This window comes from Cyprinus carpio, chromosome B14, assembly GCF_018340385.1.
Source record: "Cyprinus carpio isolate SPL01 chromosome B14, ASM1834038v1, whole genome shotgun sequence".
Classification (NCBI taxonomy): domain Eukaryota; kingdom Metazoa; phylum Chordata; class Actinopteri; order Cypriniformes; family Cyprinidae; genus Cyprinus; species Cyprinus carpio.
The window spans coordinates 12,210,523-12,226,049 of record NC_056610.1 but is presented as its reverse complement, the minus strand read 5'-3'; the positions used below and the strand labels follow the sequence as shown (position 1 = coordinate 12,226,049).

Here is a 15,527-nt window from a genome sequence, read left to right as displayed (position 1 = left end):
ACAAGCTGCTGTACCCCTAAAAGGTACCATTATTTTTTGCAGATTTTTGCATGCAAGTACTGCAAAAAGGCAGGGGACATTAACTCAGTTTCTGTGTCAGACCTGTCAACGTCAGTGAGAAAAACGAAGTGACATTTATGGGCAGACATTCTCATGACAACACAGCACACAGTGTACGATGGGCTAGATTAGGTGCCTTACTCAATATTTGGATATATGGCTTGGGAACACAAAGAAAAATAGCTTGACATTTGCTCAAGCAAATCAGGCTATTAAGACTCTTGTGAGGGAGCCAGAAATCGAACTCGCTGATGTCTGTGAGCTCACAGACACGCAACAGCTGTTTAGAAGCCTGGACTGCCTACATTTCATAATGCTGAGAAATGTCATGAGCTAAAATACAGCTATTGCACAGAAAATACCTAAACTCTAGGGACCAAAATATAATTATTTCCATGAAATACAGAGGAAAATAGGGTGAGGTTTTGTGTTTAAGGTTGCCGAGGTACACAAAATCTTTGATGATGAGGCCCCAAACACACACACACACACACACACACACACCCTAAGGCATGTGTCCTTGAGCTGCGGCCCACCTCTCCCTCCTGCAGTGGACACATCCTCACTGGCTCTTGGCCTCCCAGGGGAGTCACTACAGTAGACTGCAGAGCATCCTACCGGATGTGACCTCGTTTCCTGTCATTAGCCGCCATCTCTCTAATCCTAAAGGTGATTGGCTCCTGTAAATGTCTATTGCTGAGGCACTAAAACTGAAATAGTGCTTTTGGAAAAAATGATGGAAAAATTATGCTTGTTTTTGTTTCGCTAGCCCTTATACATAACATATAAAGCTTTCACTCTTTGATGTTTTGATTAACATTCATATTATAGATTAAGATTCGTGATTCAGCAAATTTACATTTTGAGTAATCATTTTAAGTAATTATTTCCACTTATTCATAGAAAGTGATACATGACTATTATAAACTTTTTCAAGTCTTAAAGGACATATTCTCGATTCTCAGTAATAACAGTGTCGAATGGCTGTAACTGTTGTGTTCGTATTTCCTCAGATGCGGTTCAGCGAGGTTGTTAAGTAAAGGTTAATGGAGCAGTTGGCTCGGAGATTGATTCACTCCTACACCACCCACCCACCCACAAACACACATACATAATTAAAAAAAACAAAAAAAAAAAAAAAAGAGCTGAGAAAAGGTCTTAGGAAAGTATTAAGAAAGTTCGAAAATTTGTTTTTATTTCTTTACACATCAGTCTTACAGCCAAAGAAACTAGAAAAAGAGAATTAAAACACTGCATTCACTTTCTTGTTGTCTCTGGATGCATTATGTATGAAGGCAAACTTCTAGAAGAGTCTCTGAGGGCCCGTCTTTCATTCAGACCAGTGGTTTCTGTTCCACCTCATTATCTTTGAGTCTAAATGAAGTTTTGCTGTGGCATGGTGCTTGATTCGGCCTTCTGTCATGCTCTACAGCTGCTCTGATGCGACTGGACGGACTGTTTGGTGAAAGCAAGGCAGGTTTTTCTCGCTGTGAACACAACCCTGATGCAGTGACATGTGGCATCAGCACTTTGGGAGGATGCAGTTTCCAAGCAGCAAGCATCTCATGCGGTTACTTTATCACATGCTGTTAACCAGCAAGAACTGTTAATTTTTTCATGGTAAATGTACATCCTGTTTTATATATAGCAGTATTTCTTCAAGACCAAGTTATTGTTCAAAGCCTTTTTGTACATCCGATTGATACAATCATTATGTAATGGACAGTTTATGGTCATTATTATGGAAAAGAACCCTGCTAAAGCCCACTTTCTATTTTCAATCCTAATTAATAAATTAACATTTAAATGACAAATAAATAAATACATGGATATTAATTTTTTTTATCTATTTTTTTTATTTTAATCCACTAATTATCCAAGTACAAACTGTCCATATCAAAACAACTGGCCTAGCAACTAGACACACAAACACAGTTATCCAAGTACAAACTGTCCATATCGTAGGATATATATAAAAAGCAAAAAAAAAATATATAATAATAATATATATATATATATATATATATATATATATATATATATATAGTTTTGAAAATTAGAAATGTTGCCTTGGGATCTAAGTGAAATGTGAAAAGTGCTAAAATTACTAAAACTTACTAAAACTTATATACTATATACAAATATAAAACAAAAGAAATAAATTATAGAAAAAAAATATAGAAATAAAAAAACTAAAATTATTTCTAAATATTAATAAATAATATAATAGTATACAAATAATACTAAACTAACGCTGGACAAAGAATGCAACAATATTACAATAATAAAATAATATTAGTATTGTTTTTTATTATTTCTTCTATGGACTAATTAGCTACTATAAGACATTTGTCCACAATATCACACTTCAAGACCATGGATTCATATAAAACACATTGAAGCAGCACCAGCAAGTGAAATGCACAGTTTGACTCAAAGGTGACTAACCGAACAGAATCAAATATGCTAGAGCGAAGTGTAACAAACCAAATCAGCATGCCAACACATTATGTTCATATCACCAAGGCCACTGCTGAAATTTACAGGGATGGCGACAGAATGTGTATAAGTGGGCCCCTTCAACACGGGCCTGGGACAATAATGGCCCTGCATTATATCAGTACAATGAGGTCATCAACTATAGATTGGGTTTATAATCAGTAGTGAGTACACAGAGAGAAAAAAACTTCCGGGCAAGGCTGTTATAATAAAGCTCTTGATTGCTAGATGAGCTGCTATCAAAGGCACAAAGGCTGGCTGACACTTGGCCTTCACGAAAGACCACAACACGGCAGGAAGTCATCAGTAATTCATTATGAAAGCTGGACAAAGGGCTACACTGACTGCTGTGTCACTGAGCAAAACAGCTCCAGTCAGTATGTGAGGACTAAATTATTCAATGTAGATTCAGGGCATAATGCACTTCCTGTTTGTCATGCAAAGCCACGGATAAGACAGGTAAAGCATCAACTGTTAATTATGATCTTTCTTGCATGATCATACCCTGCAATACAGCTTGATCGTTCTTCATTAACAACATCATTTTTCAAGACTTTGTGTCCTCTATCATCAACGTTGTGATGCCTCAATGCTTTGTTAGTGAAATCAATCTCGTCTTGCTTTGTAAGTATCCAAGCTACATTAGGATGGTTCTTCATTAACAATGTATGTATATCTGTATGTATGTGTATATATATATATATATATATATATATATATATATATATATATATATATATATATAAAAGACAGATGTTTGATTTTTAAGAAACTTCTTACTGACGTATTACAATTATTTTAGTTTTTATTAAAAAATATCATAGGTCTCATTAATTCTCATGATCTAGCGTTTTTACTGAAAAAGACAAAATAAAAAAGCAACAATATAATATAATATAATATAATATGATAGAATAGAATAGTAAAGGATGGGATTTTTTTTTTTGTTTTTTTTTTGCATAAAATAGGACCAGATTGTTCATTGTTCAGATTGTTGTTTTTTTTTTCTATTTTTTTTTTTACATGTTTGATCTGTCATATGTGGCACGTTTCACTCACCTGAACTTGTGTGGGAGCCATACAGGAACATACGGTCCTGACTTGCTTCAAACACTTCTCATGTGACATGAAGTTACACACTGCGAGGAAAAAAAGAGAGAGATGTAGTGTAGGCCACAGAATTATGGTGCATTATGTTGCCAAGATATGTGGGTAAAGCAGCTTTACCAAAAAGAAAACTTGCCATTCTTTCTCAGCAGTAAATATAAAGCCCAGTGTACCATGTTATGATTTTCACAATTTAGAACTCACTTTATAAATAAATCAATCTTTAATAGCACCAAAAGGAATAGCAGGCAACCTGACAGGGCAATATTTCAGCACGTAAAAGAGAACAATTTGCACCAAAGACAAGAGCACTGATCAGTTGTCTTCATGGTTGGTGACCGCTGGATCGCTGTGTGCCCTATTTACATTGCTGTCAGAGCCCACATTGGCCCTCAGTACAGACTGAACCTCACTGATGCATTTGTTAGTTTTCATGCTTGTCAGAGACAGGAAGTGATCTCGCTGGTCAGGCTGAGCTCCTCTCACTATCAAAACCACAAGAGCAAGGAAAACATTTGAGAGTTTACCGTACCAAATATGTGTTCTCACGCACACTTTAAAGCCCACCATTCTAGTGAAATTGGAAACAATTAGAAATTACATGCATACGTTGCTCAGGAATCACAAAGACTGTTTTGTTTACACATTCATTATCAACACAAGCCTTTTGCATATGAACCCATTAAACTGTTTTAGCAACTTTTTTTTTTTTTTTTAAGTCTAACACTGCAAAACACTAGTGACAGATAGTCAGACTAGCCACGAGACTACAAGCCAGAGTTTCACCTCGTTAACTCTAAAATCTATTAAACTGTTTTAGCAACTTTTTTATAATCGATTAATCTTTCGATTATTTTTACGATTAATCGATGAATCGGTTTATGTACTTATATTTTAGTTTAGAGCCCATTTTTTTCCCCAAATAAATTATTAACAAAGGGTCTTTATCATTCAACATAGACTTTTTAGAGATGTTAACCATTTTGCATTGTCATATATCATCAAAAACATAACCTGGAGTTGTGTTTTTTATTATTTTATTTATCCTTTGTCGAACTCTTCTGCAATCAAAACACTGACCCATACATACTTTAGCATTTCACAAGGAGGATTTCAAATAATGTTTTCACCATGTGGCAGTCCTTAGGGCTCCTAAATTAGTGTAACAGCCCGAACAAAGCTTATTAAGGAATCTTTCAGAACCATATTAGCACGAAGAATAAGAATAAAACGAGATTAAAATTGCAGTAAATTGCATATTATTTTTTTCCTGTAAACACCACAGCTTATACCTGGGAAACAGCTTTATAGCTTATGCTGTGAAATTGTAAAACAATCCTTCGCATAAAGTGCCAATGGCATGAAACCTGAATGGAACTCACATTTTTAAAGTAAATGTAAAGTAAAATCCATCAGAAGGTTGTCCAGAAAAAAATTGGACACACATAAAAACCTGCTGTGTGAAAAAGAGCAGTGAAGCTTAGAAAAAAGTGCATTTCCAATACATTTAAACATTAAACTCTCTCTCAGTCTCATAATTAGGCTGCAATAACTGAATTATGAACTGGTAAACGACAAAGCTTTAAATGGTAATTGTTAAAAAGCAATGTTTATCAGCTTTTTACCGACGACTAAACATTTGCAAACAACATGTTTACTGCAGAATCTACACAAATAAAAGTCTTAGCACACTGTGATTTTCATCGGATTTAAATATGTAGTGGTCCTTATAACAGTGCAAAATTTAAAAAATGTAATAAAGCGATAAAATGTTAACAAACAGCTTATGCCTGAACTGACAGGAATTCGACTACCTTTGGGAAATGAGGCAGAACACTATTCACTCATTATTTGAGGAAAAACTTTGCATTGCAGTGCAAATAAGGTCAACATGTCCAAATGTTCAGGGCTTAACAGTTAGGCTTGCTCTCTTTTTGCTCCCACACTTTGGATGACTTCGTCTGATTAGTTTTATCTTCCGCTTTTTTCTTTTTCTTTCTCGAGCTTACTCCACTGCCGCCTGCCTCACCATCACGCTGAATGCTGCAGACAGAGAGACGGCTGTGCGGGAAGCACGTGACATAAAACGAGGCCAGCTATTGGCTATCGCTACTTCTCCTGCTGTACTGGCTGAGTAAAACCTCCGGACTCATTACTGTCACCCACATTTGGTCACCGCAGATTTAAATATGCACGAAATGAGCCGCTTACGGCAAATAACAATTATTTAGCAACGAATCGATTACTAAATTAGTTGACAACTATTTTAATAATCGATTTTAATCGATTAAATCGATTAGTTGTTTCAGCTCTATGGTTTATAGTCGTTATAGTAAAGTCTTTAGAAAGTCAGTTGAAAGAGATACATTTGAACTGGTTTTTTTAAAATTTTTAGTTTGATAGTCAGACTAGCCAACTTCTACTACTACTACTACTACTACTACTAATAATAATAATAATAATTATACAGAAATATATAAATTACACACACACACTCACATACATATATATATATACATACATATATATATATATATATATATATATATATATATATATATATCTATATATATATATATATACACACATACACACTTACAGTATAAATTGTCTTTCTAATTTTAATAATTTTTTCTAAATCTCAATTCAATTTTAAGTGAACTAAATTTCAATGCCAACTGTATTCTGCAACTGTTACTGTAAAGAGTAATGTCTACCTGATTTAGCACATATAAATGAGTTTAGTTTATATAAATTAATTTATGTAGATTGATTAAATTTTTGTTAGATAATCAAATCAAAATTGTTAAAGCCTATTGCAAAGCCACACCAATTAAAATTGTAATTATTCTTATATTTTTTACACGGATGATGAAATATATTTCTGACCTGAATAAAACCAGTTAGTTTAGATGTTACTGTTTTTATGTTAGGATTTTTCATGTTGTAGGCAAAAAAAATCTTTCCTGAAAAAGAGGTGATGATAGAAACTTGCCCATTAAATATTCAGCAAACGTACAGTAATGTAAACAGTTGTGCATGCACAATTGAAATAGCCTACTTAATATATTTTAAAAAATACGGTATATAAAACATATCTGGATTTTCCGAGACAGACCTATTGTATAAGCTGATGAATAATTGCCTCATGCATTATACCCAAAAATCATGTAGAAAGTAATCTTGATATTTGGAGTTTGATTAATGTAATATTGGCTTTAAACAAAACTGCTATGCAAAAAATAAATTTTTTTCCTCTACAATTGTAAATTATTTAAACAATATTTTAAATTATAATTATTATATTTTTACATTACAGAAAGGCCAATTATTCCAAATAGTTCCTTATGTAACGATAGCACTTTTCGGTTTCAAACAAGAATTTCCATTTCTGTGAATCAGTATAAGATAATGTACATATTTTGCTTTCGAGTATTTTTGTGAATTTAGTTTTCATTAAAATAAGTCTTCATTTAAGTACATCTTGTGGATCTATATTATATCAGTTGATCGTAACAAAAGGCTATAGTCATGTCTTGCCTTACAATTTAATATGCATAAATTTGTTAGTCTGTGTCTGACATGTTACTAGTCTCTTCACGAATGCAATAAACACACAATGCTAATGACAACATAGAGCATGCATGTGTGTGTTTATGTTCTACTCTCTCTCGGTCCGTCTGGCTACAGCATCCAGCCTGCCGCCTTGCTCCATTGGACTACGTGTTGCCATGCCAACCTGTAAGAGTCAATCACGACTTCACTGCAGCACATTACGTAACAGAAACATCTAATTTCTGCCTAACTCTGCCTGGTAACATCCATATTGTCAATCAGCATCTGGTTTCTAGCCCTGCCAATCTCACGGCCACATAAATCCAGTCCACTTGTCTCTAAAGTAATGCTGCATTCATGTAGGACCTGTAGTGAAACCCTGGTGAACAGTATAACATAGTGGATTAAAATTTACCTAAGAAACAGCATCTGGCTCTAAAAGGGCAAGACCAGGCAAGATCTTGTTTACATTCACTCTATGTGCAATTGTGCATAAAGAAAAACATCAGGCATCAGATGGCTCCATCAATGATTACTTTGCAGTCATTTGCAGCACATAAAAATGTATACAGCTCAGCAGTATTGTGATGAATTCTTATAAAGAGTCAAAAGAAATGAGTTCAGACTCTGGCTGGTCTTTAGAGAAGATACTCTATCATACAGTAGATTCTGCAAGGCCAAGGTTTAATATACCTGTACTGAATACAAAAGGAGATATAAACTGGTGCTTCCTCCCACATGCATTACAATAGATAAAACCTTCACAAAAACATTATACATTTGTTCATATGACTCATGTACTACATTCCAAGTATTTTGACGTCATACTCTGTCACAAATTTACGTTGTGATTCACTGAAAATATTGGTATCCACCCATGCATTTAGAGTTTATGAGAGAAGAAGTGAATGATTCATTCACTAAATGACCCAATCCAGTTGTCAAGTTCAAGTCACCAATTCAATGATTAGTTTGCAGACATATACAGCTCATTGGAGCAGAAGATTATCAGGGAACAAGAGATCAAATATTGATTTGCTTATTACACAAAGACACTGTTTGACTTCTGAAAACTTGGAATATACTCATATGGACAATAGCTATGGGTCTTTTGCATTTTTTTTTTTTTTTTGATCTTAATTCATTGTAATCTGGGCTGTGGGTTGTAGGCTTGAATCAATGAGCCATTACCACTGGGCATCACTGAGGTCTGTTCAGAAGAACTGCTTTGGATTAAAGTCTAATCTAACATGCTAAACAACTACTTGCTTATTTGCAACCCAAATAAGCAGCTCTGTAAAGAAAAACATGTTCGGTAAACATCTGACTGAAGTGAGAATAGTACAGATCTTCTCACACTGTCACCGGCCTCCATCAATTAGATGGATCTCATCAAAGTGTCCTCCTGCACATGAGCAGCCAATCACAGATTCCTGTCCAACAGAAGGAGTGTGTCAGATCGATCTGCATCAGTCGGTCTTCTCCAATTAGTAGACAAGCTATTCGATCATTCTGTCGAGAATGAGGTGTGAGGAAGACAGAGATGCTGGACATCCTCCATCTTTTTTTTTTTTAACATTATCTTCTTCATTCCTTCCCTTTCCAGGAAGGCATGTGCACAGATCGTAATCTGTCATTGAAAACTGTCAATCAAATGTATTGAAAAAAATCCATTTGAAACTAAATCAGAAACTTTCACTTTAAATAAACTGGTTAAGTGACCCAAAATGCATTAAAACTGTCAACTGACGAATGTTTATTTGAGAGAGTATTCCTCCAGTACTATATGTACCATAGAATTGTCCACTAATATTACCACAGCACTTTTGCATAAAGGCATCTCTTAACAGAGAAGAGTTAAGGCTGCTCTCTGCCTGCTCAAAATTCTGTGTAAGGAATAAATTAAGGCTGCTCTGACCTACCTCATACCCCAGTATCAAAACAAACAGCTGTATTTGAATTTGTGTAAATGCATTTGTCTACAGTCTGTAAAGACACCTATTGCCACTTCAGAAGCGCTTCTGTGTCTCCTTTGCAGCAATGTAGAATAAGAGAAGGTAAAAACGATAAAGATAAGATAAACCATACCTTCACAAACAAACCCGACAATCCCCCATATGAAGTCGCTGCAGTGATGACAAAAGGTCGGTTTGGTCAGAGTCACTTTCCGAAAGCAGTGTCCGGGAGCGTTAACCGAGTACCGCGCCTTTGAACCGGGCGACTGCTGCGCCTTTTTCCTCCCGGGTCCGGGGCTCGAGCTCGGGCTGTCGTGCTTCACCCGTCCGCTGTCTGCCATCTCTGTCCCTTCCAACGTAAATCCAGTGCAAAACGCCGAGATAAAAGGCTCCACTAGATTGGTTGTTGTGAAAGTCACATACGTGTTTTAGCAGTTATGTTAAACCCAATCGAGTCATCGCTGAATAAAGTGAATGTTTCTATTCTCCCGCTACAGCGTATCAACAAGAGTCGGAAACGCGCAGTCTGGCTACAATGTATCAATGTAATAGAACGTCTGAACGTTCCAATCAACGCGCGCGTGTTAGTTACTTTGAGAGCTTCACTATCTGACCATCTATCCAGACATCAAACTCAATACATAAGCCAGTCTGCCTTTGCCGACGAAAACCAGCAGTCTGCCAATGCAGGAAGGGAAAATTAAGCAGCCGCGTACACATATATGATGCGCTGATGTTAAAATCGTCACAAACGCCTGCTGTTTATCATTTACGCTGCTTTTCACTTTCTCACCACAGGAGATTTTCACTAAACAAGCGTCTTTAACTTCCGCCTGTAGTAGAGCTCCGGGCAGAGAAAGAAACACACATACACAAGAGCTTCACAGCAGGAGCCTCAGCTATGGCAAGCCGTTTTAATATGTATTCCAATGGTTATTCCAAATGTATTCCAAACGTCATCTATGTCGTACAGTGGTTTCCATTCACGTTCCTGGAGGCCCCCCAACACTGCAGGTTTTTCATGTCTCCTTAATCAAACACATCTGATTCAGATCATCAGCTCATTAGTAGAGTCTCCAAGACCTGAAATGGGTGTGTCAGACAAAGGAGAGATGCAAAATGTGCAGTGTTTGGGGGCCTCCAGGAACGAGGTTGGGAACCACTGATCTATGTTACTAGCACTTGCTTTTAAAGTTAGCCTACTCTTAAACAATCCAGTAGTGACTACTTTTAAATGTCACTTTATTCATTAGATACTTGTATTTACTCCAGTGGTTACTATTCAAATATTTGCTTGTAATTTTCCTTTACATCGGAGTCCGTTCATAGTCAGTATCCCCAAGCCACTCTAATGGAAATTCATAACCATATTGCATTTTGATGAATTGGAAGCTTATTTATTGATCTGTTTACACCTCAGTGATGGTTAGATTTAGGGGTGGTTTTTCATGCTTAAATTTATTTTCCTAAAAATCACACATTTAAATGTGAATCACTTAGGAATTCATATTAAATCATTTTCTCATGAGATTTGGTTAGACCTTTCCATTCTTATTGGTAACAAATTGCAAATGTTAAGCCTGGAATACTCTACACAACCACCCCCCCATTTTCCACCAATATACTGTCTGTAGAATTTCACATTAGTTGCCGAAGGTCAAAACCAGTCTGCAGATTTGAGTTGACAGTGTCAAAGAGTATGCCGTTAGGGATCAAGGGAGTTGATAGGAAGGTATGGGCGTAAACCAGGATAATCCAAAGAGCATTTTTTTTAGTCCAAGTAACAAAGAATTGGGGGTTTAATTTACAAGCATGTGAGTACTATTAAAGAAAAAAAAAATTAGCAGAAAAAAAATTACAAATGCTTTACACAGTGTACACTTGTTCTATCTTACAAAAAACAAAGTAAATTTGCTTAGACAGCATTAACATAACATTCAGCTTCATTCACTTACCCCTCTCTTCCCAAAGTCTGAGAAGGTCTGTCTTAAATACTCTAACTTCCCGCCAGAATAGGAACTGGACTAAACCATCTCTGTAGCCAGATAGCATAAAAAGAAAGGAAGAAGAAGAAGAAGAAGAAGAAGAAAACATTAGTCTCCTGTATAAAGAAGAACAGAACATCTACTGAAACAGAAAATAAACATTCATTAAAATGTGATTTTTATGTGTATAAGTTTTAGATGTTTTTTTTTTTTGTGTGTTTTTGTAATGATGAAAATTGTTGAAGAAAAAAAGGTTTTTTTTAGAGCTTTTTATGTGCGACATTTTAAGTTCCCACCCCCTTGGGAACCCCCCCAATCCAACCCAGAAGTGCATGCCAGCGTCCAAGCCATGGTAGACAACAAAGGCAATCGTCTTTGCTCATCACACTTACCAGTAAACAGCGTGTCATGTCCTTATTTAATGAAAACCAATGAAGCCAAACCAATGATCGGAACGACTTCAAAGTTTGCTAGTGTATCATCCTCAGTCGTGTAGTGTATGATGGACAATTTTCCTCTGTCACTATTTACAAAGTTGTATGTGTATGATGCCTAGTTTTTAAAAAGTCTGCTCAGATTTTAAAAATCATGTAGTGCATTCCAGCCTTTAGGCATTAAATTCTATCTGAGCTATCAGTGATTTACTGTGTATTTATTCTAGTTGTAGGAACACATGAAGTATATGTCAGAAGGGAATAGCTATATATCTAATATCTACACCACAAATACCAATAAAATTCAATAGGAAACTATTGCAATTTGTTACCAGTAACAATGGAACACTATGGGAGAGTAACTGCTATCAAATGAATAAGCATATTAATATATGCTAGTATCTATAAAACAGATAAAAAAAAAATAATAATTAAAAAAAAAGATACTAGTCACTATTGGATTTCTTAATAGAAGTAAAATAAATAAATAATAAAAAAAAGAATGAATGAAACCTAAAATATCCTTAATGTTTAAACAGCTTGCCACACACAAAAGAGCTCCAAGCAGGATCCACAGGCTGTTTTTAGAATGCGGAATTCCGTTGTGACGTCGACGTTCGCAGGACATTATGGGATGTTGCTTCAAGGAATAGTTCACTCAAAAATTTGCTTAAACATTCTCGGGCCATTCAAGATGTAGATGAGTTTACTTCCTCATTCAGATTTGGAGTAATTGAGCATTACGTCATTGCTCACCAATGGATCCTCTTCAGTGAATGGGTGCCATCACAACAAGAGTCCACAACACAACTCCAGTCCATCCATCATCATGTGAAGTGAAAAGCTGTGTTTGTAATAAACAAATCCATCATTAAGACATTTTAACCTTAAACAATTTCTAAAATATGAGACCTCTATCCATAAAATTGCTTTCTTTAGCGAAATAGAAATATGCACAGATCCAGCACTGTTTACAAGCGAAAAAAAGTTACATACAATTCTAAACAAATATATTGCTAGATTTTGATTTAAAAGGACAACAGATGGACATTTTCACTGGAGGAAATGTAATACGGATTTAAAAATGCCTTGATTGATTTGTTGATTACAAACATGCAGCGTTTCGCTTCACAATACATTGATAGGACTGGAGTCTTGTGGATTACTTGTGGATTATTGTGGGGTTTTTATCAGCTGTTTAGATTCTCATTCTGATGGCACCCTGCAGAGGATCCATTTGAGACTAGTGATGAAATGCTATTTCTCCAAATCTGTTCTGATGAAGAAACAAACATTTTTGGGTGAACTATTCCATAAAATTAACAGGACCCAGGACTCAGTTTTAATAGGTGGGATGAATCCATGAATGTGTGAATCCAATGAGGATGCAATTGTATAGTGAACTGATTGTCAAACAGGAAGACAAGTTTGTAAAACAGACAAATAATAATAATAAAAAAGTAAATCATTTTGTGATTAATCCCATTTTTCATGTTCCTTTTTATAAAGAAAACTAATGTTTAAAATGTGTGAGATGTTTTACACTCAGTATCAGGCACTAATATGGATGAACACACACACACACACACATATATATATATATATATATATAATTTATTAAATTCTATAAATGCTATTATAATTGCTATTAAAACTATAATTAGCTTAAGACTGCAATAAAAATGTGAAAAAACAGGTATATGATCATTCAAAGAATTGGATGTTTAAAAAGATACGATTGGACACCATCTGCTGGTGGTTTTACAGAAGACAGCATAATTATGGTATGGAAATGAATATGTGTGCATTATGGAAAGTCAAAGCAGCAGTGCACAATGAATTGTTTTATTATAAAAGTATCACAATAAAACCAGTTAAAAAGCACACACTTTTCCCTCTGTACAACACTGCTTCACAGGGTACAGACATAAATACCAATTTACAGCCAAAAAACAAAAACAAAACAAAAACACTTTATAGTGCCTGTCAAACCTTTAGTTTGGGGTTTCAGATGGTTTTGTTGCTTTTTAAACACTATTCACTATAGTATGAAAATATTACGGCAGCTAAACACATTTTCGTGATACGAGTCCCAAGTCAGTTCAAAGGTCGGAGGCCATGTTCAGGAAATTTCACAGAGCAAAAAAAAAAACAAAAAAAACAAACAAACACTAATCTAGGATCAGTTCTAAATGAACCCAACTGATCCTAGATCAGCATATTATCAGAGTGATATTTTGTCTTATACAGCCTGAGTTCACACACAGCAAAAGGGAATGAGATTAATTTTTCAACAGAAAGATACAAATGTAACCACAATTATTTCAAAAAGGGCATTTGAGGCATCTGGTTATTACAATCCTCACACACACATCCTGTAAAGCTCCTTAAAGTCACAAACACGCACATACACATACAAAGTTCATCAAAATCTAGTTAAACACACTCCCATCGCTGCTCAGGACTGACCCTCCTGTTTTTTTTTTTTTTTTTTTTTAAATCAATCAAAAGTGTGGAAGAGAGGGTATTCTTTCAAAGCTTATTATTATTTTTTTTTTTTAAAGGGGACATCGAATGCCCATTTTCCACAAGTTGGTATGATTCTTTACTGTCTTTATGAAATGTCTGTAACTTACTTAAAATTCCTTAATGGTCAATCTACATAGAAACTAGCAAATCGAAACAGCTTACTGGATGACAGACTCAGATAGCCTATTACAAACTGGCTGTGTGATTTCTTTTCAGCTTTTCTGAGCTGGCAGACATGCCAGAATCCAAACTAAATGCAAAAATCCGATGTCCCCTTTAACAGAACCCGTGAGCAAAACAATAGGAATTATAGGTAGCACCACTACATCCAAAATAAATTCTAGCAACAGCCCAAATAATGCTGTTCATCACAGCTGAAGGGGTGAGGGACAACAGTAAAATAGGTCTTTTATAAAGGGAAGAGCTTTTTCAATCATATAACAGATCTGATTGGTCCAGAGGGTCATAATAATCCAGTAGACCTCCTCTTCTGCTCCTTCCCTTCCTGTACATCACTGCATTACTGCTGCAGATGAAAACTCTTTGTAAGCAAATGACTACAGAAGAAGGTTTGAGTAATAAGTTATATAAATTGAAGGTACTGTTGTTAAACCAGATTATTTATTAAAATATATTAACAAAAAGAAACAAATAGCTGAGGCCAGACTTATCAAACCAGACAAATTTTGTATTTATAAAAAAATCTAAGTAAAAAAACATTTAAGCAAATCAAGCTTGAGAACGTAAAAAAATCCAATCCAAAGTCCAAGACATCATAAACCTTAATATTGAGTTTCTTAATGTAACTATAGATGTTACATATGGGCTCTGGATGTCATCTGCTACCTCAGATTAAGCACAATTGAAACTAGCCACTTGGAAATTAAAAATGACCAAGAAGATAAAAGGACAAAATAAAACATTCAAATAAGTGCTTTTTGGTATTATTCTTATTAAAAGCTAAAAAAATATATATAGAAGAAAATCCCTGTGACCAGAAAGCTTAAGGACTCCTCAAAGTTCCCTCATTTTCAATTTTGGGTGGAGCATCCACAGTGGGCGGTGGCCAATCAAAGAGTTTGGAGGCGTGTCCTGAGTGGCGCTGCTGCTGTAGTGAGGAGGGAGAAGCTGGTTCTTAGGGTCAGGCCTTAGTTTGTGAGATTGTGCTTGGAGTCTGCAAGACTGAGGCTGGGGCTCTAGAAAGAGGTCTCCACTCCGCTGTCGCATATCCCACTCTCCTCCTGATGAGAGCCCAGTGTCAAACCCTGAATGGACTTACAGAGCACTGGACCTGAGAAATCATTTGTTAAAAAAAAAAAAAAAAAGGGTGATTATTAATATTACCGTAAAAGCATTTCAAATATTTTTTCTAATTATTACAGAAAATTTGCATACATTTTTCT

At 35.4% G+C, this 15,527-nt stretch overlaps 2 protein-coding genes across 3 annotated transcripts in view; both read right to left on the bottom strand.

The window, feature by feature from the left end:
- The window catches only part of LOC109046863 (diacylglycerol kinase theta-like), a 39,478-nt gene extending 29,291 nt beyond the window's left edge, over positions 1-10,187 (bottom strand). The window contains exons 1-2 of one of the 2 annotated variants that reach the window (XM_042738107.1): positions 9,310-10,187; positions 3,619-3,698 (exon numbers count right to left, since the gene is read on the bottom strand). In XM_042738107.1, coding sequence (XP_042594041.1) covers positions 3,619-3,698; positions 9,310-9,517 — 288 coding nt within the window. In that variant the 5' untranslated portion in view covers positions 9,518-10,187. The remainder of the gene's footprint in view (positions 1-3,618; positions 3,699-9,309) is intronic. The other variant, XM_042738108.1, reaches the window with a different exon arrangement.
- A 3,239-nt stretch (positions 10,188-13,426) lies between these two features.
- LOC109101949 (nuclear factor NF-kappa-B p105 subunit-like) overlaps positions 13,427-15,527 on the bottom strand; it is a 34,192-nt gene continuing 32,091 nt past the window's right edge. Inside the window, 1 exon segment of the mRNA XM_042738106.1 lies at positions 13,427-15,415. Within this exon segment, the coding sequence (XP_042594040.1) occupies positions 15,321-15,415 (95 nt within the window). The 3' untranslated portion in view covers positions 13,427-15,320.